The sequence below is a fragment of the Elephas maximus genome, chromosome 14 (genome assembly GCF_024166365.1).
Source record: "Elephas maximus indicus isolate mEleMax1 chromosome 14, mEleMax1 primary haplotype, whole genome shotgun sequence".
Taxonomy (NCBI): Eukaryota; Metazoa; Chordata; class Mammalia; order Proboscidea; family Elephantidae; genus Elephas; species Elephas maximus.
Window position 1 is genome coordinate 33,276,218 of NC_064832.1, and position 27,422 is coordinate 33,303,639.

At 41.7% G+C, this 27,422-nt stretch overlaps 1 protein-coding gene across 12 annotated transcripts in view; it reads left to right on the forward strand.

Annotated features, from left to right (window-relative positions):
* RUBCNL (rubicon like autophagy enhancer) overlaps window positions 1-27,422 on the forward strand; it is a 162,932-nt gene that overhangs the window by 42,664 nt on the left and 92,846 nt on the right. For 11 of the 12 annotated variants that reach the window (XR_007513175.1, XR_007513174.1, XM_049853343.1 and 8 more), the window contains exons 4-11: window positions 549-759; window positions 3,930-4,031; window positions 4,524-4,584; window positions 5,182-5,314; window positions 7,866-8,011; window positions 10,163-10,227; window positions 21,393-21,631; window positions 22,455-22,516. Coding sequence is in view for 9 of the 12 variants with exons in the window: in XM_049853343.1 (XP_049709300.1) it covers window positions 549-759; window positions 3,930-4,031; window positions 4,524-4,584; window positions 5,182-5,314; window positions 7,866-8,011; window positions 10,163-10,227; window positions 21,393-21,631; window positions 22,455-22,516 (1,019 nt within the window). In the remaining 3 variants the exon portion in view is untranslated. Of the gene's footprint in view, window positions 1-548; window positions 760-3,929; window positions 4,032-4,523; window positions 4,585-5,181; window positions 5,315-7,865; window positions 8,012-10,162; window positions 10,228-21,392; window positions 21,632-22,454; window positions 22,781-27,422 lie in introns of all 12 variants that reach the window. The other variant, XR_007513176.1, reaches the window with a different exon arrangement.

Here is a 27,422-nt window from a genome sequence, read left to right on the forward strand (position 1 = left end):
TCACTTCATTTCAGGATTTGATTGGTAGTGGCCGCAGGAATACTGGCTGGAAAGGGTTCTAAGGTGGGGTTTCTGCTCAGCTGGAAAGTCTTCCATGCAAGAAGGGTGATGTAAGAAGCAATACCACCTGTTCCTTTTGTTTGTTTAGGATCTACACATTTACATAGCACTCCCAAGTTCCTCATCACCTTCAGAATGCTAATAGCTCTGTGAGGTAATTACCCCAATTTAAGGGATGAGAAAATTTTAATGTACACAAACAGCAAGGGAATGTGTCCCTTGTGATACAAAACCCTAGACTGGGCTACTGCCTGTCTAGGGTTTTATATCACAAGAAATTAACGTGGGTTGTTTGCTGGTTCCATTGAACTAAATCTTAAGTTTCTAGGAGATGTGGACCAAAAGACATATAATGACCTATTTTCGAATAGTTAAATGAAAAAAACAAAAATTATATGTATATATTTATTTATTCTTGATTTTTCAAGCTTATCAATGTAAAAAAGTTAATTATGATTGTATTTTTATTTATCTTTTTTTTCCTGCAGGAAAATGCCCACTTTTATGTTGCAGATATGATTATATCAGTAATGGAGAAAATAAAGTATAATATCCTGAGCCAACAGCAGACAGAGAACTGGAGTGTAGACAAAGCCAACGAGTCACTTGGAAATGATCAGGTTGACCCGGAAGTGACCTTTAATGCCAAAATGAAGCAAGAATCTGTATCTTCCACTTCTCCAGACAGTGGTTATGAAGGTAAGTTGGGCAGATGTGGGAGGGTTTTACGTGTTGTTCCCTACACACATCCCCTTCCCCCGTCAAACCCTGAAATGCGTCTTTAAATCCTTTGTCTAAAGGCCTGTGATGTGGAGGGTCGCCCCTCTGAGGCTGTAGGTTGGGGGAAGGAGCAATTTGTATTTTAGTACACCAGGTTTTCTCTTTGAGTCTTCTTCCTTGTGCTGCAGCCCCATCTCCTGTGTTTCCAATTAGTGGACAAATGAGTCCTGACTCTCAGTGCCAGCCTTTTACCTGGACCACTGTATTAGCCTTCTGGCCAGTCATTGTATAAAAACTGCATGTAAATTTCATATGTATATTTTTTTCATTTTTAAAAACCGTGGTTAAAAAAAATTATAGAACAAAACATTTGCCATTTCAACATCTTTTATGTGTGCAGTTCAGTGACATTAATTATGCTCATCCTGTTGGGCAGCCATTACCACTATCTGTTTCTAAGTTTTTTCATCAGCTGTAACAGGAACTCAGCGCCCCTTAAAACAGTACTCCCCATTTCTCCCTCCCGCCCTCTCCTGGTAACCACTAATAAACTTTGGTTTCTATGCATTTGCCTATTGTAAGTATTTCATGTAAGTGGGATCATACAGTATTTGTCCTTTTATGTTTTCTTCACTCAACATAATGTTCTCAGTGTTCGTCCATGTCGTGGCACATTCTCAGGACTTCATTTTTGTTTATGGCTGAGTAATATTCCATTGTATGTATAGGCCATGTTTTGTTTATCTATTTATCTGTTGATGGAAACTTGGGTTGTTTCCACCTTTTGGTTATTTGAATAATGCCGCAGTGAACACTGATGTACAAGTGTCTGTTTGAGTCCCTACTTTTAAGTCTTTTGGGTACGTGCCTAGGAGTAAAATTGGTGGGTTCAATACATATTTGTTGCCTTTAATTTTTCTCTCTTTAATTCACCTTCTTTCGTCTAGTTGATCCTACACACATCTGTCTTCTTAGAGCACAACTTCTAGTCCTCTCAAATGACCTCCTGAGTTCGTTCCACATTTTATCCTGGAAATTTTAGCCTGTGTGATCCAGCTTCTCCCTGCCTTTCCTACAGGCATCTCCCACCATCTCCAGTGCTGTACTGTGGGTGTCTGTTAAACTCCTGTGTTTACACTTGCTGGTAAACATTTCTCATAAGCTCCTGCCTCCGTTGTCCCATTGCTTGTTCTAGCCTCCCCTAGAATGTAGGTTTCCCACAGTAACTGCACATCTGATCCTTCTCATCCTTTAACAGGCATCTCCTACCACCGGCACTGTGACTGCACCCTGGTTTGTATCACGGGGCAGGGGTGCCATTCATGTGGAATGAAACATAAGCTGTGCCCCAGAATGGTCCATTGTCTTCTCTGCAGATGCTTCCCCTGCAGTTTTGTAACATGGAGCCCTGTCTCTGAACCCTTAGTTCATGGCATGTAACTGGGTTTTCTTGTGGTTAAATGTGTGGGTGCCTCCCTCTTGAGATTTTAAACTCTTTGATGAGTGAGAAACTGTCTTATTCTTATTTACACTTAGCATAGCCCCTTGCCTGAAACAGGTCTTTTACAAATATTTATTGAGTAATTGAGTGGAAACTGATGTTTAGCTGAAACTTTTAAGAACAGATATGTTAATATATTAAACAAAATTTAAAAATATTTCTGCCACCTAAATAAAAGTATTTATCTTTTGTTAAGTGACATTTGTGGTGATAGATCCTACCCCATGGGATAGGTCAGGGTTTTCCAAGCTGCAGGATGGTACTGAGAGTTTTTTTTTTTTTTTTTAATGAAATAAAATAGCGAGTGTCAGAGTGCACAGGCTTAGAGTGAGCGTTGTTTCCTGAAACCTCTGCATCAGTTAAATATATTTTTGTGTTTGTACTGAGTCACAGCGTAAATTGTATGTTACTGTGGATTATGTTCAAAAGAGTATGTGAGAAAAACAGAAGTGGGTGCTGTTACCCCCATTTTACCCATGAGGACACTGAGGTTTGGAGGGTGTGACCCTCTGTAGTCACCCAGCTAAGGTGAGGCAGAATGTTTTTTTAAATCTAGGGACCCCATTTACGTAGCCTCTGTAGAACCTATGTTATTGTTGTTGTTAGTTGTTAGTTGATAGCAACCTTACGTATAAAAGAGCAAAACGTTGTCCCATCCAAGTAACCTATGGGCTGCAATATTTCTTAAACAACTGTGTACATTTCTTTCTGTCTTTCCTGTGCTTATTCAAGTGGATGCATGTTACACAAGATTATATTGATCACAGTTATGTAATTGTATTAGTTAATTGCATTAATAATACAGTTATATATGTGATTATGTTAGTTATTTTTTCATGTTGCTGCAGTTTTTCTGAATTATTATTTTTATCTGAAAAAAAATTTTTTTTTAATGACATCCTTAGGTGAACTTGCCAGACTTGTATGAGAATCAAAAAACGTGAATATATTTATGGCCCCTATACAATTTGTCCCACGGTGAAGCTAAGGTGTTTTTTTTTTCCCCTCCCCTTTCATGTCTTAAACTTTGTACCCTGCATCTGTCAGTCTGTTTCACTTCATTTATAGGCAATCTAAGAATACAAAAAGAGCTCCCTGCATTTTTTAATAATTTTTTTTAGTTTTATTAATTTTGTTGTTAAGAATATACACAGCAAAACACACCAATTCAAGTTTTTACATGTACAATTCAGTGACATTGATTACATCCTTCAACTTGTGTAACTATTCTCATCTTTCTTTTCTGAGTTGTTTCTTCCCCATTAGCATAAACTCCCTGCTCCCTAAGGTTCATATCTAATCTTTGGAGTTGCTGTTGTCAGTTTGGTCCCATATAGATAGACCTTGAGAGAGCGCAATGACTACTTTTCAGAAGTAAATTACCAGGCCTTTCTTCCTAGTCTGTCTCAGTCTGGAAGCTCTGCTGAAACTGTCCACCACGGGTGACCCTGCTGGTATTTGAAATACTGATGACGTAGCTTCCAGCATCACAGCAACACACAAGCCACACAGTACGCAAACTAACAGACGGGTGGTGGAAGTAAACTGTTAGCTGTCTTCGTTTTCTGATTTCTATTTAGTTGGGTGTTGCAGGCTATACAATATTTTTTTTCTTCTTGTCAGCCAACCCTCTCTGCTCTTTTTCTAGGTTGTGGTGAGTTAAAGGTCAGCCCAGTGGTTGAAACACCTCCTGACTGTGATGTGGTGAAGGAGGCCTGCAAATGTGACTTTGATGAATTTGCCATTTTAGGTAAGATTTAGGAGCTCGCCTGATGTAACTGATTACATCTCACCCCGTAACCCACACACACCCAGACATGCATCACACCAATACTTCCTCATAGTGGCCTTGAAAGAAACTCCTCCCGAGATCAGATATGTCTCTGCTATAAAAAAAATAGGATGTTCTAGTTGTTTCACATGTCTTGCTAGCTAATCTTCTCTCACCCGTGTGAAGTGAGTGAGAAAGCAGATATTCACTACGGTCTGGTGTCTGTTTGGCCTCTCAGTTAGACTTTGGTGAAATTTCACAAGAGTGTGTTTTTAAAGGTCATCTTTGGGCATTATCTGTTATCTCCTAGTGGATACCCAGAAGGAGCCGAAGCATGGAGACAGTGAATAATTGGTTCTTTTGGGGGTACCTTGGTGTGTGATGCAGGGAGCTCTTTTTGTGTTCTTATGGTGACTATAATTAAATGGAACAGGCTGAAAAGACCTCTCACTACTCTTTCTTTTCCTCAAGAACTTGGAGAACTTAAGGATACCACAGAAACCTGTGGATGTTCCTACAGCTCCTCCAAGAGGTAACTTACCCTTACACGTAGTCTCCCTGGGATGTCCTCTCCAAGCCCATGTGAACACTAATCCTCTAACGTTGTGCCCAAGTTCAGCCAGTTCCAACAACAGGGATTCTCACCTAGGAATGAAATATTCCCTATCTAAGTTTTTATAGGAAACCCTGGTGGCATTTTTATAAGATTTTAAACCGTATAAAAGACTTCTGTGTTTATTCTCATTTAATATCCGCATGGATAGGCTGGCAGGTTTTATTGTCCCATTTTATAGATTTAGAAATTGAGGCTCAGAAGGATTATGTGATGAGCCTCAGGGCACAATGCTGTTGAATAGCAGAGCTAGGACTTGAACTCAAGTCTTCTGACACTAAGTCCAGTGCTCTTTTCACCACACCTCCAAGTCTTGGTATGCTCAATAAATAAAAGATGTTCTGTTGAGTATAGAGGCATCGTGTTGAGTAAGATGCCTGGTGGTCTTTAATATGGCGGCCTCCTCTGAGTTACTGGGGGTGGGAAGAAGAGTCAAGAACCTGAGGCAGACCCTGAATGTGTTCCTACTTGTGAATATTATTTTCCAATTTTTTTTTTTTACATTTTACATTTCAGTGGCATTTATGAGCCAGACTTTAATTCTGCTGAACGAATAGCCAGAGAGTTGTACCGAGTTTTCCGGAAGTGCTGGTTATTGTCAGAAGTTAATTATCAGCCGGCAAGTTCCTTGAATGCAGCTGGCTCCATAGTAAGTATCAAAATAAATTGACCTTGGAAAACAGTTTGGCGGTTCCTGAAGAAGTTAAATACAGAATTACCACATGATCCAGTAATTCTGCCCCCAGAAGAATTCAAAGCAGGGACTCACACAGATGTGTGTATACAAATGTCATTGCATCTTTAGTCATAACAGCCAAAAGGTGGAAACAACCAAGTGCCCATCAACAGATGAATGGATAAACAGAATGTGGTATATCCATACAATGAAATATTATTCAGCCATAAAGAGAGATGATATATGCCATGATATGGATGAACCTTAAAAACATTAGGCTGAGTAAAATAAGCCATGTACAAAAGGACGAATATTGTGCAATCCCACAAATATCTAGAACAGATAAAAGCACACAGACAAAAGAAGATTTGTGGTCACCATGGGCTGGGGGAGTTATGGCTTAATAGGTACAGAATTTCAGTTTAAGTGATAAAAACATTTTGGAGACAAATAGTGGTAATGGTTATACAACTTTGTAAGTATGATTAATGCCATTGGACAGTACATTTGAAAATGGTTAAAATCACAAATTTTATGTTGTGCGTATTTTACTACAATTAAAAAAATATAATTGAAAGTTCCAAAATTTTCGGAACTGCTCACTTCAGACATTTGTATGGTCCCTGGTACAGTTGCTGAGTGTTGGAGAGACCCAGAATGAATGAGGATACTGACTCTTACTGAGTGGTTATGATGCAGCAGGGAGTATGCTCAGCACTCACGCTTTAATCTAAATTCCCTATTGTGCTGGTTGTTGAATGGATTCCAACTCCTGGCAATCCCACATGTGTCAGAGTAAAACTCTGCTCCCCATGGAACATATTCAGTGGCTGTCATCTATTGGAAGTAGATTGCCAGGCCTCTCTTCTGAAGTACCTTTGAATAGACTAGAACCACCAATCCTGCATCACACAGGGACTAAATACTCTGTTAGGTAGGTACTGGAGCCCTGGTGGCGCAGCGGTTAAATGCTCAGGCTGATAACCAAAAGGTTGGCAGTTTGAATTCACCAGGCACTCCTTGAAAACCCTGTGGGGCAGTTCCATTCTGTCCTAGAGGGTCGCTATGAGTCAGAATTGACTCAATGGCAGTGGGTTTGGCTTTGGTTATTGTTATTTCTACTTTAAAGTGACAGGCTCAGGCTCCCTGATGACAGAGCAAGAACCAGGCCGCAGGCTGGGTCCCCTGTAGGACACAGTGTCCTCGGAGAGCATGCAGTCCACCAGGGGCAGAGAATGTTGTGACAAAAGCTAAAATGAGGGCCTCTGGAAGTACAGGGCAGGAGTGTTAACTTCTGGTAGAGGACTTGGAAGGCTGATTGGAGATCACACAACTTGAGCTAAGTGTCAGGGCGATGGGCAGAACGGAGGCAGGTGGAGATGTGAGGGAGGGCGTTCTTGGCAGAGGGAACAGCTGGGGCGAAGGTCCAGACATGCAGGTGCGTGGTGTGCTTAAAATTTGTTGTGGTTGGATAACACATTTGTGTGTATCTGTAGGGGGGCAGGGGGTGTTGATCTTCACAGGAAACAAGGCATGAAGGGCCGCAGCCAAATTGTGGCGGATGGATGTAGAATGCTAACTTGAGAAGTTCGTATTTTAAATGCCAAAGGGAAGGTGTAGCAGTTCAGTGGGGAGCCAGTGAATGTTTAGGAGGTTGTTATTAGTTGTTGTCAAGTCGACTCCAACTCATGGTGGCCTTGTGTATAACAGAACGAAACTTTTTCCGATCCTATGTCATCTCCATGGTCAAGGTAATGTTTAAGTCTATTGTTTTAGCTACACTTTAGTACCGTCCACTCGAAGGGGCTCATCTTCCAGTACTATATCGGACAATATTCTGTTGTGATCCATAGAGTTTTTATTGGCTGATTTTTCAGAAGTAGATCTCCAGGCCTTTCTTCCTAGTCTGGCTTAGTCTGGAAGCTGAAAACCTGTCCACCGTGGCTGGCCCTGCTGGTATTTGAAATACCAGCAACATAGCTTCCAACATCATAGCAACATGCAGACGACAACAGTACAACAAACTGACAGATGAGTGGTGGTTATGCGCAGAAGAGTGGTCTTAACAGCTGTTTCTTGAGAAGACTGGCAACACCAGGGAGTTCTGGTGGAAGGCTGGGAGACCAATTAGGAGCAAAGGCATGGCTGCAACTGTGGAGAAAGTAGGATTGGCAGGACCTGCCCGCCTACTGAATAAGAGAAATAAGGCTTTTGCTGTTTATTGAAGTATTTCCGTTCAAAATGACCTTCTTAAAGTAAGTTTGAAGTCTGGAAACAAATGAGCTAACTAAAATACTAATGAAAGGCATCTTAGCTGAGTAGTTTTTGAAGCAATTCTGCAGATGGCCTTCAACACATGGAGGGTTCTTGCCATATCCTTCAGTAAAATGTAAAGGACTTTTAAGTTTTCATGGTAAATTTCTCACTTGCAAACACATTAGCATGTTCTTTTTTATTTAAATTCCTGAAATATGCTTAAAAAAAATGCTTAAGTCATTCCTAAATTCTTTGCTGTGTTTCACAGGTCGTAAACGAAGATCGTGTCCGAAAAGAGTTTGAGTCTAGTGTGGAAGTAGTACAGGAAATTAAAGTTAAATCTCGGATCAGAGGGACTGACGACTGGGCCCCGCCTCGATTTCAGATCATATTTAATATCCATCCACCACTCAAGTAAGTCTGGGTAGCTGCTTGGGCCTCCAGACCTTCTAAAGCAAGTTGTGACTGGTCCCACTGGGCTCTCTGTGGAGTAAGTAAAGGAAAAAAATAACATATGAAGGGACACAGGATGATTTATTTTAGGAAAAGGAAGTTGGGTATATTTTTCTGAGTTAGCTTTCGTACCACCTGTTTATCATGGGCTGGGGGCTCTGTAAGTTTGGACAAGTTAGGAGAATTTAATTATGCATCTCTCACTGTGAGCATTCAGAGCAACTGAAAATTAAATAGGCTTAAAAAGGAATTTTTTAAGTGGCTAATACTGAACCTTTGAAATCACACACAATAGTTTCCAAAGACTGGACCACTATGATCCAGTGCAGGGTAAACTAAAAATGAATGAACAAATAAGAAAAAGGAAATTTTGATTTGGAGGTGAGCTCCTGTAGTTAAGAACTGTAACAGAAGGTAAATAAAAATATTTGTTCTCCAAGAAATAACAAAGGTCTTGAAAGACAAAACAACTATGATGATGTAAAAAAAGGAAAAGAAATAAAACCATACATACGTGTGTGTGTGTGTGTGTAATAGACTTTATTTTTTAGAGCAGTATTAGGTTTATTAGGTTTACAGAAAAATTATGCAGGAAGTACATAGTTCCCCTATGCTCCCCACATATACACAGTTTCTCCTGTTAACACCTTGCATTCATATGGTACGTTATTACCACTGAGGAACCAATACTGATACTGATGAACCGATACTGAGACTGATGAACTGATACTGATATATTAAGTAAAATCCATAGTTCACGTTAGGGTTCACTCTGTGTTACACAGCCCTGTGGTTCTGACAGATGCACACTGCCCTGTGTCCAGTCTCACGCAGAATAGGTTCACTGCCCTTAAAATGCCGTCCCTCTGCTCCACCAATTCCTCCCTCTTACCTCCACCTGAATCTCTGGCAACCATTGATCTGTTTACTGTCTCTAAAGAGCCCTGGTGTCAAATGGTTAAGTGCTCAGCTGCTAACAGAAAGGTTGGTGGTTCGAACCCACCCCGCAGCTCTGCAGGAGAAAAGACCTGGCCATCTGTTCCGGTAAAGATTACAGCCTAGAAAACCTTAGGGGGCAGTTCTGCCCTGTCCCATGGGGCTGCTGTGAGTGGGAGTCAACTCAGTGGCCCCTAACAACAACATCATTTTGCCTTTTCCAGAATGTTATATAGTTGGAATCATCTAGTATGTGTATATATTTTAAAGCAGTACTGTAAATGTAATTTGTTCTGAGAGTACGTTATAGATGATAGACAAAGGAACATTTTGTCCAACTACAAGTTTTCCATGCCTCTTGGTTTTGCCTAATCCAGCACACAGACTGCAGAGAGTAAGGAAGAGACATGGGCCTGCTGGCTCTGCTCCGTGACGGTGCCCTGTAAGACTATGTTATTGCCTTTTTCTTCTGAGAGAATGGCAGGAAGGTCTCTGGGTCTGCTTGAGAGGAGTCACAGTCGCTTTCCTTAGCGTGGCTAGCCTTTCTCTAGGGGTTCCCTGGGCCTTCGCCAAGGTACATGAATTCACCGTATGTTTACCTTGGCTTTTTTTTTGCTGACTCTGAACTGTAATGAAATTTTACAAGTTGTTTATATTTCTTAATCACGTGGCTTGAAATCATGGCACCAACAATTCAGTAGAAAATGCTTCAATATAAAATCTTTCGCTAGAAATGTTTGGAATCTTTGTCTTACAAATTACTTCTTTTCTGTCTAAATTTCTTTGGATCCATTTGTGAATTTCCCAAGTACATTGTCTTTTGGTGTCTTGCCCCCCTGAACTGCCTTCCACACATAATGTGCCTCCGGTTCTCTCTGGAGGTGGGATCCTTGGCTTGTACAGGGAGAAGTTCCTTAATGACTCTGGGGCAGAATCATTATTTATGGCAATGTATTCTGCTTTGGTGATAAAATGGGCTTTTAAAGAGTCCTACCTTTAAAAAGACCTGAGATTTCAACTAGAAAACTCTGTGGGATGAATCTCCATTTTCCTAAATGAAAAAAAAAAAGGCCCCAAATCAAGAGAAATAGCATGATGTCAGTTTCTTTTTCCATCTGTGAAAAATGTTCCATTGCCCTTCTCTGAAATATAACCATTATCCTTCTCTGCACACAGGAGGGACCTGGTGGTAGCAGCGCAGAATTTTTTCTGTGCTGGCTGTGGAACTCCAGTACAGCCTAGTAAGTACGGACCCCGGGTGGCCTGTCACTGTGTGATGACAGAGCAAAGAATAACAAAACGGGGCAGTGAGTGGTTTTGGTGAGAGACTTTGATGAGAGGTTTTCATAAGAGCTCCGTGTGCGTTTCCCTCTCATGAACAGACCGTCTGCTCTAACAGACCAGTAGCCCACAAGGCTCTGTGACAGGCCTGCTGCCTCTGTGACTCTGCTTCTGTCCTCGTTGTACGCTCAGCTAAGGCCACAAAGGTGCCAGGCTCACTCCTGCCTCAGGGATTTGCACGTGCAGTTCTCTCTCCTTGGAATGCTCTCCCCACAGACACTCCCATGGCGGGTTCCCTTTCTTCACATCTTCACTCAGAAGTCATGAAGTCCTGCCTGGCTACCCTATCGAAAATGTCCACTCCATGTGCTTGGCCACACATGTACTCACACACACACACTTGTACACACTCACATACTCACACATACACACATACTTACACACATACACACACACACACATCCCTACACTCACATACACACTCATACACATACACTCAAACAACATTAACTCATACACACATGGTCAAACACACCCTTCTTATTACCCTTATTTTTCTTCTTAGCATTTGTCTTTCTAAAATACTGTCTGTATTTATCATCTTATCTGTCTCCCTCATAGATTATAAAATTTTACAAGGGCAGATATTTTGTCTGTTTTGTTCACTACTTTATCCCTGGCTCCTAGAACAGTGCCTGGTCCTTAAAAAATATTTGTGGAATGAACGAATGGTTTACCAAGGAGCTGGCAGAACAGCTCTGAGAGGGTCTGAGGAAGTGGCCTGAGGAGATCATTCCTGGACCTGCTGAGGCTTTACTCCATCAAGAAACCCACTTGAGATGGGAAGCTCTTGTTCTGTTATGAGGGATGTCTATAGGTCTGACCTGAGGAAGGCTCAGAAGAGGAGGAGTTTCAGTAGAAAGGGCTCTCTTGACATTTGGTAGACAGCTTCTGAAGGAAAAGGACTTTGAGGAGCTCAACCTCAAGAAATAAAAATAAGAGGCAGAAATCTACCTTCCACCATGTTGGAAGATAATTCCTGACATGCATCACAGTTGCCAACTTATCCTTTCTTGTAAATAAATCATCTTCCCTAGCTAGTCTAGCAGGGACCCTATCTATTTGTTTCATCACTGTCTCTTGGTGCCTCAGTAAAAATACCGAATGCTTGAATCAGAAACTACGGACACGTGACTACGATTCCACAACTCTAACTTCCCCAAGTCGTTTCACGTGTTTGTGGGGATGTGTGCCTGTGGTGTCGATATAGTGGTGAATCTCCCTGTCCCCATGGAGCCTACCTGCAGTCCTGTAGGGAAGATAGTCAACCAAGTCAATAACAAGGGTGATACGTATAATGAAAGTTGAGGGTACTATGAAACTTCTAGCGAGGGAATTTAATCTGGGCTTGGGAGCTGGGAGTGAGGCAGTTTCTAAGGAAGTGATTGTGCCCAGAAGAGTGGGGAAGGCTCACCATGTGCAAAGGGCCAGAGGCAACTGGAAAGAAATCCCATGTGACTGAAGAGTGCGAGGAAGAGATAGGTGAGCATAGATTTTATGAACCATGTAAATACTTGTGGGCTTTTGTTATAAACTTCCTAGGCTCTTAGAATAATTTTTTTTTAACTTTTTATTCTGAGATAATTTAAGATTTATAGAAGAGTTACAAAAATAGTACAGAGACTTCTCATATCACTTTCACCCAGCTTCCCCTGATGTTGACATCTTATGTAGTCATAATATGTTATCATCATTGCAACTAAACAATGACTGTTGGTACAATACTAATTAGTAAACCACAGACTTTATTCAGATCTCATCAGGTTTTTTTTACTAATTTCCTTTATCTGTTTCAGGAATCCAGAATTCCACACTGAATTTACTTGTCCTGTTTCCTTAGTCTCTTCCAGTCTGTGACAGCTCCTATCTTTGCTTTCATGACCTTGGCACTTTTGAAGAATGTTGGTCAGGTATTTTCTAGAATGTTCCCCAGTTTGGATTATCTGATGTTTTCACATGATTAGATTCAGTTTATATATTTCTGACATAACAAAGTACCACAAATTTGGTGGACTATAAGAACAGCAATTTATTGTCTCACAGTTAAGAAGGCTAGGAGTCTGAAATCAGGGTGTCAGCCAAGTTGATCCCTTCTGAGGACTCTGAGGGAGAATCTGTTCCATGCCTCATTTCTGGCTCCTGGTTGTTCCTTGGTTTGTAGATGCATCACTCCAAATCTCTGCCTCTGTTGTTACACGATCATCTTCCATCTTTCTCTTCTCCTTTTATAAGGACACCACTGATACAGGATTAGGACCACCCTACTCCAGTAGGATTTCATGTTAACTGATAACTTCTTCAAAGACCCTGTTTCCAAACAAGGTCACATTCACAGGTCCCCAGGATGAGGATTTCAACATATCTTTCTGGGGCATGCATTCAGTCCATAACACGTGGTATCCCCTTTTGAGTGTATCATGTCAGGTAACATGATGATGTTAACTGTGATGACTTGGTCAAGGTGATATCTGCCAAAATTCTGCACTGTAAACTTACTATTTTCCTGCTTTATACTTAATAAATATTTGAGGAGGACAATATTTTGAGGCTACAAAAATATCCTGTTTCTCCCAGGGCTTCAAACTGGTTCATTCTGGACCCCTGCTGAGAATTTGCATTTCTAACAAGTTCCCAGGAAGTTATACCTAAGAGTCACCTGGGAATCTTGTTAAAATGTAGGCTCTGATTCAGTATATCTGGGGGTGGAAATGCAAATTCTTAGGGGTTCAAACCAGAACAAGAACCAGCTTGAAGCTCTGGTTTGTCCTTCAATCTATCATTCATCAAGGGCCCCTGACTGCAGCAATGATTACTGTGATGTTCAGATGGTACCTTTCTGTTTCTCTCATTCCTTCTACATTTATTAATTGAAATTCTTCTGTTAAGGAAGTTATCCCTTTTCTTATATTTATTTATTTGGTTATTTATTTATACCACTATGGACTTACGAATGTTTATTTTATTCTTTGGGTTATAATCCATAAATTTTAAGTCAGGGGTTTTAGAAGATTGGCTCTGGCTGCTGGGTAGAAATGATTAGAGTGGGGCAAAATGGATTTGGAGTGACCAGCTGGTGGTCCAGGCTAGAGAGCATTATGGTATGGGGTAGCTAATGGTCCAGGCCAGAGAAGATGATGGCCTGGAGCAGCTAATGGTCCAGTCCAGAGAAGGTGATATTCCGGGGCAGCTGGTGGTCCAGGCCAGAGAAGGTGATGTTCTGGAGCAGCTGGTGGTCCAGGCCAGAGAAGGTGATGTTCCGGGGCAGCTGGTGGTCCAGGCCAGAGAAGGTGATGTTCTGGAGCAGCTAATGGTCCAGTCCAGAGAAGGTGATGTTCTGGATCAGCTAATGGTCCAGTCCAGAGAAGGTGATGTTCTGGAGCAGCTGGTGGTCCGGGCCAGAGAAGGTGATGTTCCGGGGCAGCTGGTGGTCCAGGCTGGAAATGGTTTGGAGCAGAAAAGACAGCAATGCGGCAGCGAGGGGGCAGCAGACAGATGGGTGAATGTTTTAGGAAGTAGGGATTTGGATTTATTGGTGGCAGGGAGGAGGGATGAGAGAAGGAAGAGTTAAGATGACCCTCTGATTTCTTTCATGTAATTAGGCCTTGAAATGGGGGCAGCTAGCAAGTGGAGAACTTAGGAGATCACCTGGACTGGAAGTTGCCCCACCTGGGAAGAAAAGAAGGGGAGTTTTCAGGGCTGAGGCAAAGGAAGAAAGAGAGCCCAGGGAAAAAGGGGGAAGCTGAGCACCAGAACAGCCTCAGACCGAGTCTCTTATACAGAGACACTTGGGAAATAGTGGTGTACCTGGTGGGAAATTCTGGGCCAGGAAGTTGGCTTAGTACCTGGGGTCGGTATTGGAGGCTTTGTTTCCCCTCGGATTAACTATGACCTAAACCAGCTGTTGTTCTTATTTTCAACTTTTGATTTAAAAAAAATGTTCAAATATATACAGAAAAATTGAAAGAATAATAAAATGAATGGCATACTCATCATCTAAATTTGATGAAACAGTTGTTCCTATACCCTGGCTTTTTAGTCTCCTAATGCTGCCATAACACAAATACCACAAGTAGATAGCTTTAAAGAACATAAATTTATTTTCTCACAGTTCTGGTATCTGAAAGTCCAAATCTGGACTGATTGCTTCCTCTGTAGCCACAGGCGTTCCTTGGCTCCTTGGCTTGTAGACATCCTCTCACAGCATCTGTCTTCCTCCGTGTGTGTGCGTGTCTGTGTGTGTGTCTGTGTGTGTGTCTGTGTGTGTGTCTGTGTCTATGTCGCTTCTTGTATCTCAGAATTGATTAGGCTTAGGATACAACCTTACACTATAGGGCTTCATCAATATAACAAAACCTTATTTCCCAATGGGATTACATCCTCAGGTACAGGGGCTAGGAGTCCAGCATGTACTTTTTGGGGCCACAATCCAGTACATAACATGACATTTGCTTTATCTCCTTCTGCATACGTGCATCTATATGTGTATTATTACTTTTTTTAAATTTTAAATTAAAAAAAAATTTTACTGTGGAACAATTTTTGACTTTCAGAGAAGTTGCAAAAATAGTATACAGAGTTTGTGCATACAGCTTCCCTTATGTTAGCATCTTGCATAACCACAATATAATCATCAAAACTAAGAAATGCACATTGGTACAATACTATTAATTATACTACAGACTGTATTTGGATTCTCCCAGTTTTCTACTCATGTCCTGTTCCATTCCAGATCCGAGATTCCACATTGCATTTAGTTGCCATGTCTCCTAAGTCTCCCACACACACGCTGATCTGAAAAATAAGCAAGTGTGGCCTTATACCCTTTAGTGCTTTAGCATGTGTCCCCTAAAAATAAGGACAGTAAGCAATTACCCCACCTAACTCAATTAACAATAATTCCCTCTTCTTATCTGATTCTAGTCAATTTTCATCTGAGCTGTCCTCAAAACATCGTTTATAGCTAATTTTTCCATCCTGGTTCTAATTAAGGGTCATAGATTGCATTTAGTTGTTATGTTCCTTTAGTTACCTTTATTCTAGAACTATGCTTTCCAATATGGTAGCCATGTGGCTATTTAAAATTGTTTTCAATTGATTAAAGAATTCAGTTCCTAAGACCTAGACGGTGCCTGGCTCTCCCCACTGACTGCCCTGACGGGGATCACAATAGAGGGTCCCGGACAGAGCGAGAGAAAAATGTAGAACAAAATTCAAATTCACCAAAAAAAGACCAGACATACTAGCCTGGCAGAGACTGGAAGAACCCTCAGGCTATGGCCCCTGGGAACCCTGCTAGCTCAGAACTGAAGCCACTCCCAAAGTCTACCTTTTAGCCAAAGATTAGACAGGACTGTAAAATAAACAATAACACACATAAGGAATGTGCTTCTTAGTTCAGTCAAGTATATGAGACCAAATGGGCAACACCTGCCGAAAAGCAAAGCTGAGAAGGCAGGGACAGGAAAACTGGATGAATGGACACCAAGAACCCAGGGTGGAAAGGGAAAGGGGGAGAGTGCTGACACATTGTGGGAATGCAACCAATGTCACAAAACAATTTGCACATAAATTTTTGAATGAGAAACTAATTTGCACTGTAAACTTTCACCTAAAACACAATTAAAAAAAAAAATCAGTTCCTCAGTCATACTAGCTACATTCCAAGTGCCCAGTAGGCACATGTGGCTAGTGGCTTCTGTACTGGAAAGCACAGACACTGAACATTTACATCATCACAGAAAGTTCTACTGAACAGTGCTTCTCTGGACTATTCCTCTACCCCGCCTGTTTTGTCCCATGACATTGATTTTTTTTTCTTTTTTTTAATAATACTTTATTGTGTTCCATTTTAACAATTTCTACACAAGTTGTTCAGCGTTGTTGGTTACATTCTTCACAATGTGTAAGCATTCTCATTATTACTGTTCTGGTTGCTCCAATTTCATTAATCTAGTTTCCCTCCCCCTTTATATTCTCGTCTTTGTTTTAAAGGGATTGTTGAATGTTCTATCTAATACGTGTATGTTTGTTTGCTTTTAAGGGAGCACAGCACTTACAGGTAATATTCATTAGTTTTTGAGCCAATTTATTATTTAGCTACAAAGTGACTTCAGGGGTTAGTTTCAGTTCAAGGTTTGAAGAGTATCTCACGGCAATAGTCTTGGGAAGTCCTCCAGTTTCAACTAGTCCAGTAGATCTGGGGTTTTTTTAGGAATTTGAGGTGTTGGTCCACATTTTTCTCCCATTCTATCATGGCCCATCTATTATGGCCCTGGTTAGAATGATTGGTAGTGGTAGTTGGGCACCATCTAGTTCTTCTGATCTCAGGGTAGATGAGGCCATGGTTCATGTAGGTTCTTAGTCCTGTAGACTAGTTTCTTATTTGAGTCTTTAGTTTCCTTTTTTCTCTCTTCCTCTGGATGAGTAGAGACCAACAGTTGTATCTTAGATAAAAACTCCAAAGCTTTTAAGACCCCGAACACTACTCACCAAACTAGGATGTAGAACATAACTTTATGAACTATGTTATGCCAACTGACTGAGATGTTCCACAAGACTGTGGTCCTAACCTACTAAACCCAGAAAACCAATCCCATGAGGTTTTTGGTTATGTCTAAGAAGAGTCGGCAACTGTGTCCCCAGGTGCTTTATTTTATATATATACAGTCACATAGATACATATACATATGCATGGACCTATATATACACTCATATATACATACCTATATACACATGTGCCTACATACATACATATGTACACATACATATTTTTTGGTTGTTCCATGACATTGACTTTTGATGAGGTACGTTGTCTTATAGAATGTCCCCCATTCTGGGTTTGTTGTATTGTTTCCTCTTCTCCCAGATTTTATTGATATGCTTGCTTATATTGCTCCAGGGTGGGCAGAAATAAAGTATAAGGTCATAAAGAAAATCACAACTGGTAGTGTGGAAGGTTATCCTAAGAGGATACAGCTATGAGTCTTGAAGCTCACCATGCTCTATCAAATAAACTCTTCAAGATGGCTCTTGTGTGTTGGTATAGGGCAGGGTTTCTGTAAAAACAGCTTGGGGGCAATGTCTGACCTCCTCCAACCCCACAAGGGGGAAGGAGAACCAAGATCAACAGCACAAGGCTGACTCCCATGAGGTAGAGGCCAGACAAACCTCTCTCCGCCATCTCTGTCAGTTCTGACACTCTGCCAGTTCTGTCCCTCTGTCAGTTCTGTCCCTCCCACAGCATTCTCTACTGGGTTCGATAATTTATTGCAATGGCCACACAACTCACAGACCATACTCACAATTATGGGGTTTATTAGGGAAGTAACAGTTACAATTCAGGCTCAGGAATACTCAGGATACAGTTCTTCCATTAGGATGGCCTCTCCAGCCATGCTCGTAGGCACACCTCTCCCTGGCCCTAGGCCTCTGCCCAAAGACACTCAGCTTTCTCCATGGGTTGGGAAGCCTACCTGCCATCTCCCGTGCTGAGTCTCTCCTTCCTTGGTGGTCGTGGGCTCCTCCCCCTGCTCTGGAATTGGCTCTCTTTTAAGGCAAAACTGACCAATCCCCTTGGTAGGACACAATTACCCTATCATACAGCCAGCAGGGTGGTAGTTACACGACCATGGATAGAAAGGCTACACACAAAAGTAATTAATCACAGCACAGTTTCCCAACCTCGGTACTCTGTTGTGAGAGGCTGTCCTGTGCATTGCAGGATGTTTAGCAGGATTCCTGGCCTCAACCTATATTAGAAGCAGTTCTTATTATGACAAGCAAAGATGTCTCCAGATTTTGCCAGATCTCCCCTGGGGGCAAAGTTGCCCCTGGTTGAGAACCACTGCTTTAGGATACTTTGTTTTGTTTTAATTGAGGACTGAGAAAATCAAAAGAGATGGAAGAGATTTATTCTGTATCAAGAGTAAAATGCCTGGCACTTAGTATTCGTTCATAACGCTTAATACATGGAGACATGAGTGGATGAATATTGAAATATTAGGGTTTTAAAGTCACTCCTGAAGTTCGCCCTTCAGCCAAAGATTAGACAGGCCCATGAAACAAAACAAGACTAAATGGGCACACCAGCCCAGGGGCAAGGATAAGAAGGCAGGAAAGGACAGGAAAGCTGGTAATGGGGAACCCAAAGCGGAGAAGGAGAGCGTGTTGACATGTCATGGGGAAGGTAACCAGTGTCACAAAACAATATATTATTTGTTTAATGAGAAACTAATTTGCTCTGTAAACCTTCATCTAAATTACAATAAAAAAGATTAGGGTTTTGGATGTTAGGGAAAGACAAATTATATCAGGAACACTTATTGGCCTGTTCTGTCCTCCTTTCTCCTCCTATTTTGTGAAGTTTCATCAGAAATCTAGAAAGCAGGGGCCAGGAGATACCTGCCTTTTGGCTTATTTAAAGTAAAATATATTGAGACCCTATCATAAGCAAAGTAATACTCAGTAGGTGCCACGTCAGAGACCTTAATCCAAGGTAGGAAATAGCTACAACAGACTTACCAGAATTTCAAATCTGAGGACTCAGACATAACCATTAGGCATTTAATAAAATTTTCACAAATAATTTACCAACTCTGGAGGGACATCATAATTAATTCAGGGTTTGGTAATGCAGGTACATACATACTTACTCCTGTGTTTTTACACATCAACTCTTTAAGTATGACCGAGGAATAATTTGGGCAAGTGCAAAGCCTTCAGCTCTTCTCGCTTTTCCTCCCAGCTCGCTGCTCCCGCCCCGCACCGGCCTTCCAAATGCAGCAGAGGAAGAGTTGGGTACAATGACTAAAAGCTAGAGCTTTAGCAGCCTAGGCTTGGCTTGGCATCCTACTGCTTTCGTGTCCCTGGGCCTGTTGCTTAGCCTCGCTCTCTTAGTGTTTTCCTCAGTAAAACAGTAAATAATAGTCCTACCTCTGTCTTGTATGTTTGCTATGAGTCAGAATCACTGGACAGCATCGGGTCTCATAGAGTTGCAAGCACAGAGCAAGATACAGTGTATGTAACATTTCACCAGAGCCAGCACAGAGTAATGATCCATGAAGGTTTGCTCCTGCAGCCATTCAACTTGTTTATTTTTAAAGCCATCATAAGCAAACTATGTCTAGAATCAGAGTTCCCCAGTGGTGCAAACAGTTGATGTGCTTGGCCGCTAACTGAAAGGCTCAAGGTTCCTGTTCACCCAGAGGTGCCTTAGAAGAAAGGCCTGGCAAGCAATCTACTAATGAAAAATCAGCTATTGAAAATCCTCTGGAGCACAGTTCTACTCTGATATGCATGGCGTCACTATGAGTCAGAGTTGACTTGATGGCAACTGTTTTTTGTTGTTGTTGTTTAGAATCTATAGTGTGCTAGGTACTGTGGTAGCTGCTTTCCCATCCATTTTTTCATTTAATTCTCACAATATATGTTAATATTTGTATCGTGCCTTATGACACTTTAATTGCAAGGAACATATAAGTCCAGTCCTGGATGATAAATATCAAAGTCGCTCCAGTTAGCCCTAGTGTGATGGGGGGTATGTGGGAGCCTTTAACTGAATTGCTACATTGTCTTTCTTAAACCAGTGGTAGGTACACAGGTATTTGTCACATTATTCTTCTTTGTTAGTCAAAACATTTTATTAGAGATATTTCCAAAAAATCAATTCATGTTCATTTAGCAAATAAAAAAGTGCCCCCACTCTTCATAAGTATCCATTGTTTGCTTTTTGGTGGGGATTCTTCTAGACTTTGTATGTATATGTATAGTTTTAAAACAGAGATAGTATAGTATCTGTACCTGAATGTCCATTTTCGATGCTCTTCCGTATACTGTATAGCCTGTATGGCATTACTTATGTAACCAGTTAACCACTGCCTCTTTATGGACATTTAGGTTGCCCACCCCACCCCCATTACAAACAGGCTGTAATAAACATCTTTCTGTTCTCTATGTGTGTGTATTAGCATTTCTGTCTGATAGAGTCACTGTTGAACATTTGATACTTCAAGTATATCATCAAAATGCCCTCCTACCAGGTGGTTCAGAAAGTTCTCCTATTGGAATATGAGTGACTGGCTACTTTTTTAGCCTGCATCAGCTCTGGGTCTTCTAAATTTCTGACAGAGGCAAAGCATAGTATCTGACTGTTTTAATGTGCATGTTTTTTTTGACTGTTACTGAGATTGGACATTTTTCGTATCTTTAGTGGTTGTATTTCTTCTTTCACATACAGCCTACTCCCATGCTTTGTACATTTTTGTATTTTTTTTCCTCACTGACAAAATATCCAGGAAGTCTTTTGGATGATAATTCCTAACGTTATGTGCATAGTGCTTTCATTTATAATTTACAAGTTGCTTTTCATATTATAATATCATTTAATCCAACTCCTAGTTTTTTTTTAGTGTTCATTTTCATTTTCATCACTTTTTATGGTCCTGGGAAAGTTAGGTTTGAAGACATTCTGAACTGCCCTCAGTCTTCCAGCCAAGGAGAGGTGGAGGTGGGGCCCCCACCCAGGTTTTCAGACCTTAAATCTCACCTTCTTTTTTTGACCCAACTTCTAATGTGCACTTACTAATGAAGATCAAAGACCACAGCCTTCCAAATCCGGTATATTTTGAGAAGGTTCTATTTATCTGCAAGTCCTTGGGTGGCAAATGGTTTACATAGTTGGCTGCTAACCAAGAGGTTGGTGGTTCAAGTCTACTCAGAGGTACCTTGGAAGAAAGGCCTGGTAATCTGTTCCTGAAATTAAATCAGCCATTGAAAACCTTAAGGAGCACAGTTGTACTTGGACAGAACACATGGGGTCTCCATGATGGCAGCTAGTTTCTGTTTATCAGCATCTGTAAAGCTCAGGATCCCCCACAGACTAAGGCCACGTTCAACCAAGCTTCTTCCAGAGTTCTCCCAGCCACCATAAGGCCACATACCGGCTTTAGCAGCATGAAAACCATCATCTGAGTCTTCACACCTTGTGTATGAATTGGGGTGGGACGGGCTCCGGGCAAGGGTGGTTTTCGGGGTCCGGCTGGTGCTCACCCTCCCGTGTGCCCCGCAGAGTTTGTGAAGCGGCTCCGCTACTGCGAGTACCTGGGGAAGTACTTCTGCGACTGTTGCCACACGTATGCAGAGTCCTGCATCCCGGCGCGCATCCTGATGACGTGGGACTTCCGGAAGTACTACGTCAGCAATTTCGCCAAAAGGGTGCTGGACAGCATATGGTACCAGCCCATTTTCAATTTGCAGGCTATCAGCCAGAGCCTCTATTCAAAAGCCAAGGAACTGGACAGAGTGAGGGTGAGTGTCTGTCTCCCCTGAGGAAGCGCCTTCCGCCTGCAGGAAGGGTCCTGCCGCGGGAAACCCAGTACATTAGTGCGGTGGGTGGTGGTGGGAGGGGTCGCAGGTCCCCCCGAGGGGCAGATTTACCGGGAATCAAATGAATTTTAAGCTTCACAGGCTCTTTCCAAGGCCCAATATGGAATTTTATATTGATACATAGTTTTGCATTTATATATTGTTGTCAGTTGCCCTCCACTCCACTGGGACTCATGGCAACCCCATGTGTGCAGAGTAGAACTGCTTCATAGGGTCTTCAAGGCTGCGACCTTACGGAAGCAAGGCCTGTCTTTTGAAATGCCTCTTGGGTGGGTTTAAACTGCTAACGTTTTGACTAGTCATCAAGCGTTTAACCGTATGTGCCACTTAGGGACTCCACATTTACACCTAGTTTGGTTGGCTACTAACCAAAAGGTCGGGAGTTCAAATCCACCAGCCGCTCCTTGGAAACCCTATGGGACGGTTCTACTCTGTTCTATAGGGTCTCTGTGAGTTGGAATCAACTCATGGGCAGTGGGTTTTTATGTTTTTCGTAAAGAAGGCCTCTACAGTTGTCAGCTTCAGATTCAACAAAACCTGAATCTGTCCAGGGCCCCCTCTTGATCTGTGGACCCGGTTATGAATGAATGCCTTCTGTTTCCTTCAAAGTCTTGCTTTATAGAATTGTAGCATTTCAAGGTTAGAAATAACATTGACATTTGGAAGGAGTTTAAATTCGACATATACATTTCCAGTGTTGTTTATAGCATTTAACTCTTTCCCTTTGTTTGGTTTCTCACATTAGGAAATGCAGGAGCAGCTTTTTCATATCAAGAAGTTGTTGTGCACCTGCAGGTTTGCCAGAAGGTACTGTTCTTGGCTGGGATAGTCCCAGGTCTCTGAGCTGGGGGGATTGATGCCTTGAGCCTGCCTTCTCTCCACACTTCTGCTAATCCTCTGAGTGGCTGGTCCGGGATCCCCCATTACACAGGCCTCTTAGCAGAGTAATTTCATCATGCCATCTTCGGGAACACAGACCATCTCTTTAAACTTACCAAGCCTTCTAACTAACTTGTTAAGAAGAATGAACCTCACAAAAGGATGCAGATTGTATGATTCCACTTGTATAAGGTACCTACCAGGAACTAGTTGCTACTGAGTCAACTCCAACTCATGGTGGCTACCCCGTGTGTGTCAGAGTAGAACTGTGCGCCATAGGGTTTTCAATGGCTGATTTTTCAGAAGCAGATTGCCAGGCCTCTGGTGGACTCAACCCGCTAACCTTTGGGTTGGCAGCCAAGTGCGTTAACTGCACCACCCAAGGACTCCATGAAATACCTTAGACTAGGCAAATTCATAGAGGTAGAAAGTAGGTTAGAGGTTGCCAGGGCCTAGGGGAGCTAAGGGGAGTTATGCTTAATGGGTACAGAGTTTCTTTTTGGGGTGATGAAAATTTTTGGAAATCGATAATGGTGATGGTTATACAGCATTGTGAATGTACTTAGTCCACCTAAATTGTACACTTAAAAATGGTTAAAATAGCAAATTTCGTGTTATATGTATTTTACAAAATTAAAAATTAACAAACAATGTAAGTAGAATGGGGCAGTATAAGATGAAACAACTCTAGTTAGTGGCCTTTTCTTACACCCCTTGTGGAACCATGATGAGATCATGGCCTTCAGAAATTCCACTTCTAGAAGTTTATCCTAAAGAGATAACTAAGAATGTGTGCAGAGATTTAGCTAAAGAGTAGTTTTATGATAAGAATGGTATTAAAGATCTAGGTGTTCAGTAATAGGACAATACCTAATAACCGTATCTATAGTATTTTTTTTTTTTTATAGTATAGACACTATACAGCCAATATGTGGGCCTGAATTTATTGGCATAGAAGGGATTTCACAGTATATTACATGGAAAAAGAGTAGCTTGCCCAAGGGGGTAAGATTACCTGTTATGGACAGTGAGATCATAGGGTTTTATTTTTGTTTAGTTTTAGTTTTTTTTTTTTTAAGCTTTTTCTAGTTTCTTATTTTTATGTGATGATGATGATGTATTGCTTTTATAATAATGCACTTTGGGGGAAAGAGCAAGGATTTTGTTGTCATTTGGCCTTGGGCTCACAGCATTTGTGTGACAAATTAATTTCTTCTCAGAGCGTCCGTTTTCTCATCCATAACATAACCGTGCCCACAATTCCTGCCTTCTACAAAAATTTATCAAACACACACTCTGTACATCAGATAAAATCAGTAAGACTCATCTTAGAGTCTAGCAGGACCCTGTGAAGGACACGTGTCCAGGGTGCTGTCAGGGTACAGAAGAGGCAGCAGTTAGTTCATTGAGGGGGTGGGTGGGGAGGAGAGTGGGCAAAGCTTCCTGGAGAAAAAGCCTGAGCTTGAAGTGTAGGTGGAGTGAAGAAGAGGGGTCAGGAATCCTCCAGGCAGAGGAGGCAGCAAATACCCTCTACCTCCCAGGCTGTCTGGAGAATTAGGCAGGGTTTGGCATTACTGGGAATTCTATGAGTAGCACAAATAGTTATGTGCTTGGCTACTAACAAGAAAACTGGCCATTTAAGTCCACCTAGAGGCACCTGGAAGAAAGTCCTGGCCATCTTCTTTCTAAAGGTCACAGACATGGAAACCCTATGGAACAGAGTTCTACTCTGACCCAGATGGGAGTTCTGCCCCCTGGTAACAACTAATAAGCTTTGGTCTCCATGCCTTTGCTGGTTGTAGATATTTTACATAAGTGGAATCATACACGGTCCTTTTGTATCTGACTTATTTCATTCAGCATAATGCTTTTAAGGTTCATGTCACAGCATGAATCAGGATCCATTCTCTTTATAAAAACCAAAAACCCGCTGCTGTGGAGTCGATTCCGACTCCTAGCAACCCTGTAGGACAGAGTAGAACTGCCCCATAGGGTTTCCAAGGCTGTAAATCTTTACAAAAGCAGACTGCCACATCTTTCTCCTGCGGAGTAACAGGTGGGTTTGAGCCACTGATCTTTTGGTTAGCAGGCAGGTGCTTTTGGGTTGTTTCTGCCTTGTCACTGTTGTGAATAATGCTGCAATGAAGACTTGTGTACAAGTGTCTGTTTGAGTCAGTTCTTTCGGGTAGATACCTGGAAATGGAATTGCTGGGTCATATGGTACTTTTATGTTTAACTTTTTGAGGAACCACCAAACTTTTCCACAGTGGCTGCACCATTTTACAATCCTGTAAAAAATGGGTGAGGGTTCCAGTTTCTCCACATTCTCACCAACACTTGTTAACTTCCACTTTTTCTGATAATAGCCATCATAGTGGCAGTGAAGTGGTAGGTTGTGGTTTTGATTTGCATTTCTGTAATTTAAGATGTTGAGCATCTTTTCATGTGCTTGTTGGCCATTTGTATATCTTCTTTGCTGGAATGTATATTCAAGTCCTTTGTCTACTTTTTTTTTCTTTGAATACTTTATTGTGCTTTAGGTGAAAGTTACATACCAAATTAGTTTTCCATTCAGTAATTCATATGCACATTATTCTGTGACATTGGTTGCAGTCTCCACAATCTGTCAGCACTCTCCCCATTTCCACCCTGGGTTCCCCATTTCCATTCAGTTTCCCTACCCCTCCCTGGCTTCTCATCTTTGTTTTTGGGCAAATGTTGCCCTTTTCGTCTCATGTAGTTGGTTGTTCTATGGGGCGTATTCCTCACGGATGTTATTATTTTTCAGACCAGTCTGTAATTTGGCTGAAAGGTGGCCTTTAGGAGTGGCTTCAGTTCCAAGTTGGAAGGGTGTCTTAGGGCAAAAGTCTTGGGGATTTCTCCAGTCTATCAGATCAGTAAGTTTAGTCTTTTTATGAATTTGAATTTTGTTTTACCTTTTCACCCATTCTAACTGGGACCTTCTATTGTGTTTCTGGTCAGAGTGCTTGGTACTAGTAGCCGGGCACCATCCAGTTCTTCTGGTCTCAGGCTAGAGGAAGCTGTGATTCAGGTGGGCCATTTTCCTTTGGACTAATTGGTTCCTTGAGTCTTCGGTTTTCTTCACTGTCCTTTGCTCCAGATGGGACGAGACCAATAGTTGTATCTTAGATGCCCACTTGCAAACTTTTAAGACCCCAGATACTACTTGCCAGCCTAGGATGTGGAACATTATCTTTATGAACTATGTTATATTAATTGACCTAGATGTCCCCCGAGACTATGGTCCTTAGCCTTCAAGCCCAGTAGCTCAGTCCTGCGAGATGTTTGCTTATGTCTAAGAAGTTACCATAACTGTGGCCCCTATGTGCTTCATTATGTATATAAATATACATGTAGCACATACAAATATTTATGTAGAAATAGTCACAGCCATACCTACATATGCACTTAAGTGTATTCCTCTACGACTTCCCACACCTATTTAGCGTACGTACATACTTTTTTATATACCTATGTGTGTGTATTATATATATATGTGTGTGTGTGTGTGTATATATATATATATACCTATGTAGAATGGGAATTCCGGAACACTTAATTGTGCTAATGAGGAACCTTTACATAGATCAAGAGGCAGTTGTTCTGACAGAACAAGGGGATACTGATTGGTTTAAAGTCAGTAAAGGCGTGCGTCAGGGTTGTATTCTTCACCATACCTATTTAATCTGTATGCTGAATGAATTCTGTGAGAAGCTGGACTATATGAAGAAGAACGGGGCAACAGGATTGGAGGAAGACTCATTAACTGCGTTATGCAGATGACATAAGCTTGCTTGCTGAAAGTGAAGAGGACTTGAAGCACTTACTAATGAAGATCAAAGACCACAGCCTTCAGTATGGATTGCACCTCAACATAAAGAAAACAAAAATCCTCACGACTGAACCAATGAGCAACGTCATGATAAATGGAGAAAAGATTGAAGTTGTCAAGGATTTCATTTTACTTGGATCCACAACCAACAGCCATCGAAGCAGCAGTCAAGAAATCAAAAGATGCATTGCGTCTGGTAAATCTGCTGCAAAGGACCTCTTCCAAGTGTTGAGGAGCAAAGATGTCACCCTGAAGACGAAGGTGCGCCTGACCCAGGCCATGGTATTTTCAATCGCATCGTATGTATGTGAAAGCTGGACAGTGAATAAGGAAGACCGAAGAAGAGTTGACGCCTTTGAATTGTGGTGTTGGTGAAGAATATTGAACATACCGTGGACTGCCAAAAGAACGAACAAATGTGTCTTGGAAGAAGTGCGGCCAGAATGCTCCTTAGAGGCAGGGATGGCGAGACTGCGTCTTACATACTTTGGACATGTTGTGAGGAGGGATCAGTCTCTGGAGAAGGACATCATGCTTGGCAAAGTACAGGGTCAACAGAAAAGAGGAAGACCCTCAACGAGGTGGTTTGACACAGTGGCTGCAACAATGAGCTCAAGCATAACAACGACTATAAGGATGGCGCAGTACCGGGCAGTGTTTCATTCTGTTTGTGCATAGGGTCGCTATGAGTCGGAACCGACTCGACCGCACCTAACAACAACATATACCTATGTTTCTACTTACAAATTATTGTTTGTTATTACTGTTGTTACAGGATTGTATATGTTACAGTATTTACCATGGTTGCCCTTTGTTCTTACGTATTTCTCAGTGTCTTCCTTTGCCTTGGTCACTTTGTGCTGACTTCCCCCACACTGTATATTGCCTTTCCCTTCACCAGAGTTAACATGTGCCTATCTATTTAGTGATCCTCCCTCCCCTCCCCCATCCCTGGTAATCATCAAAGGATGTGTGTAAACC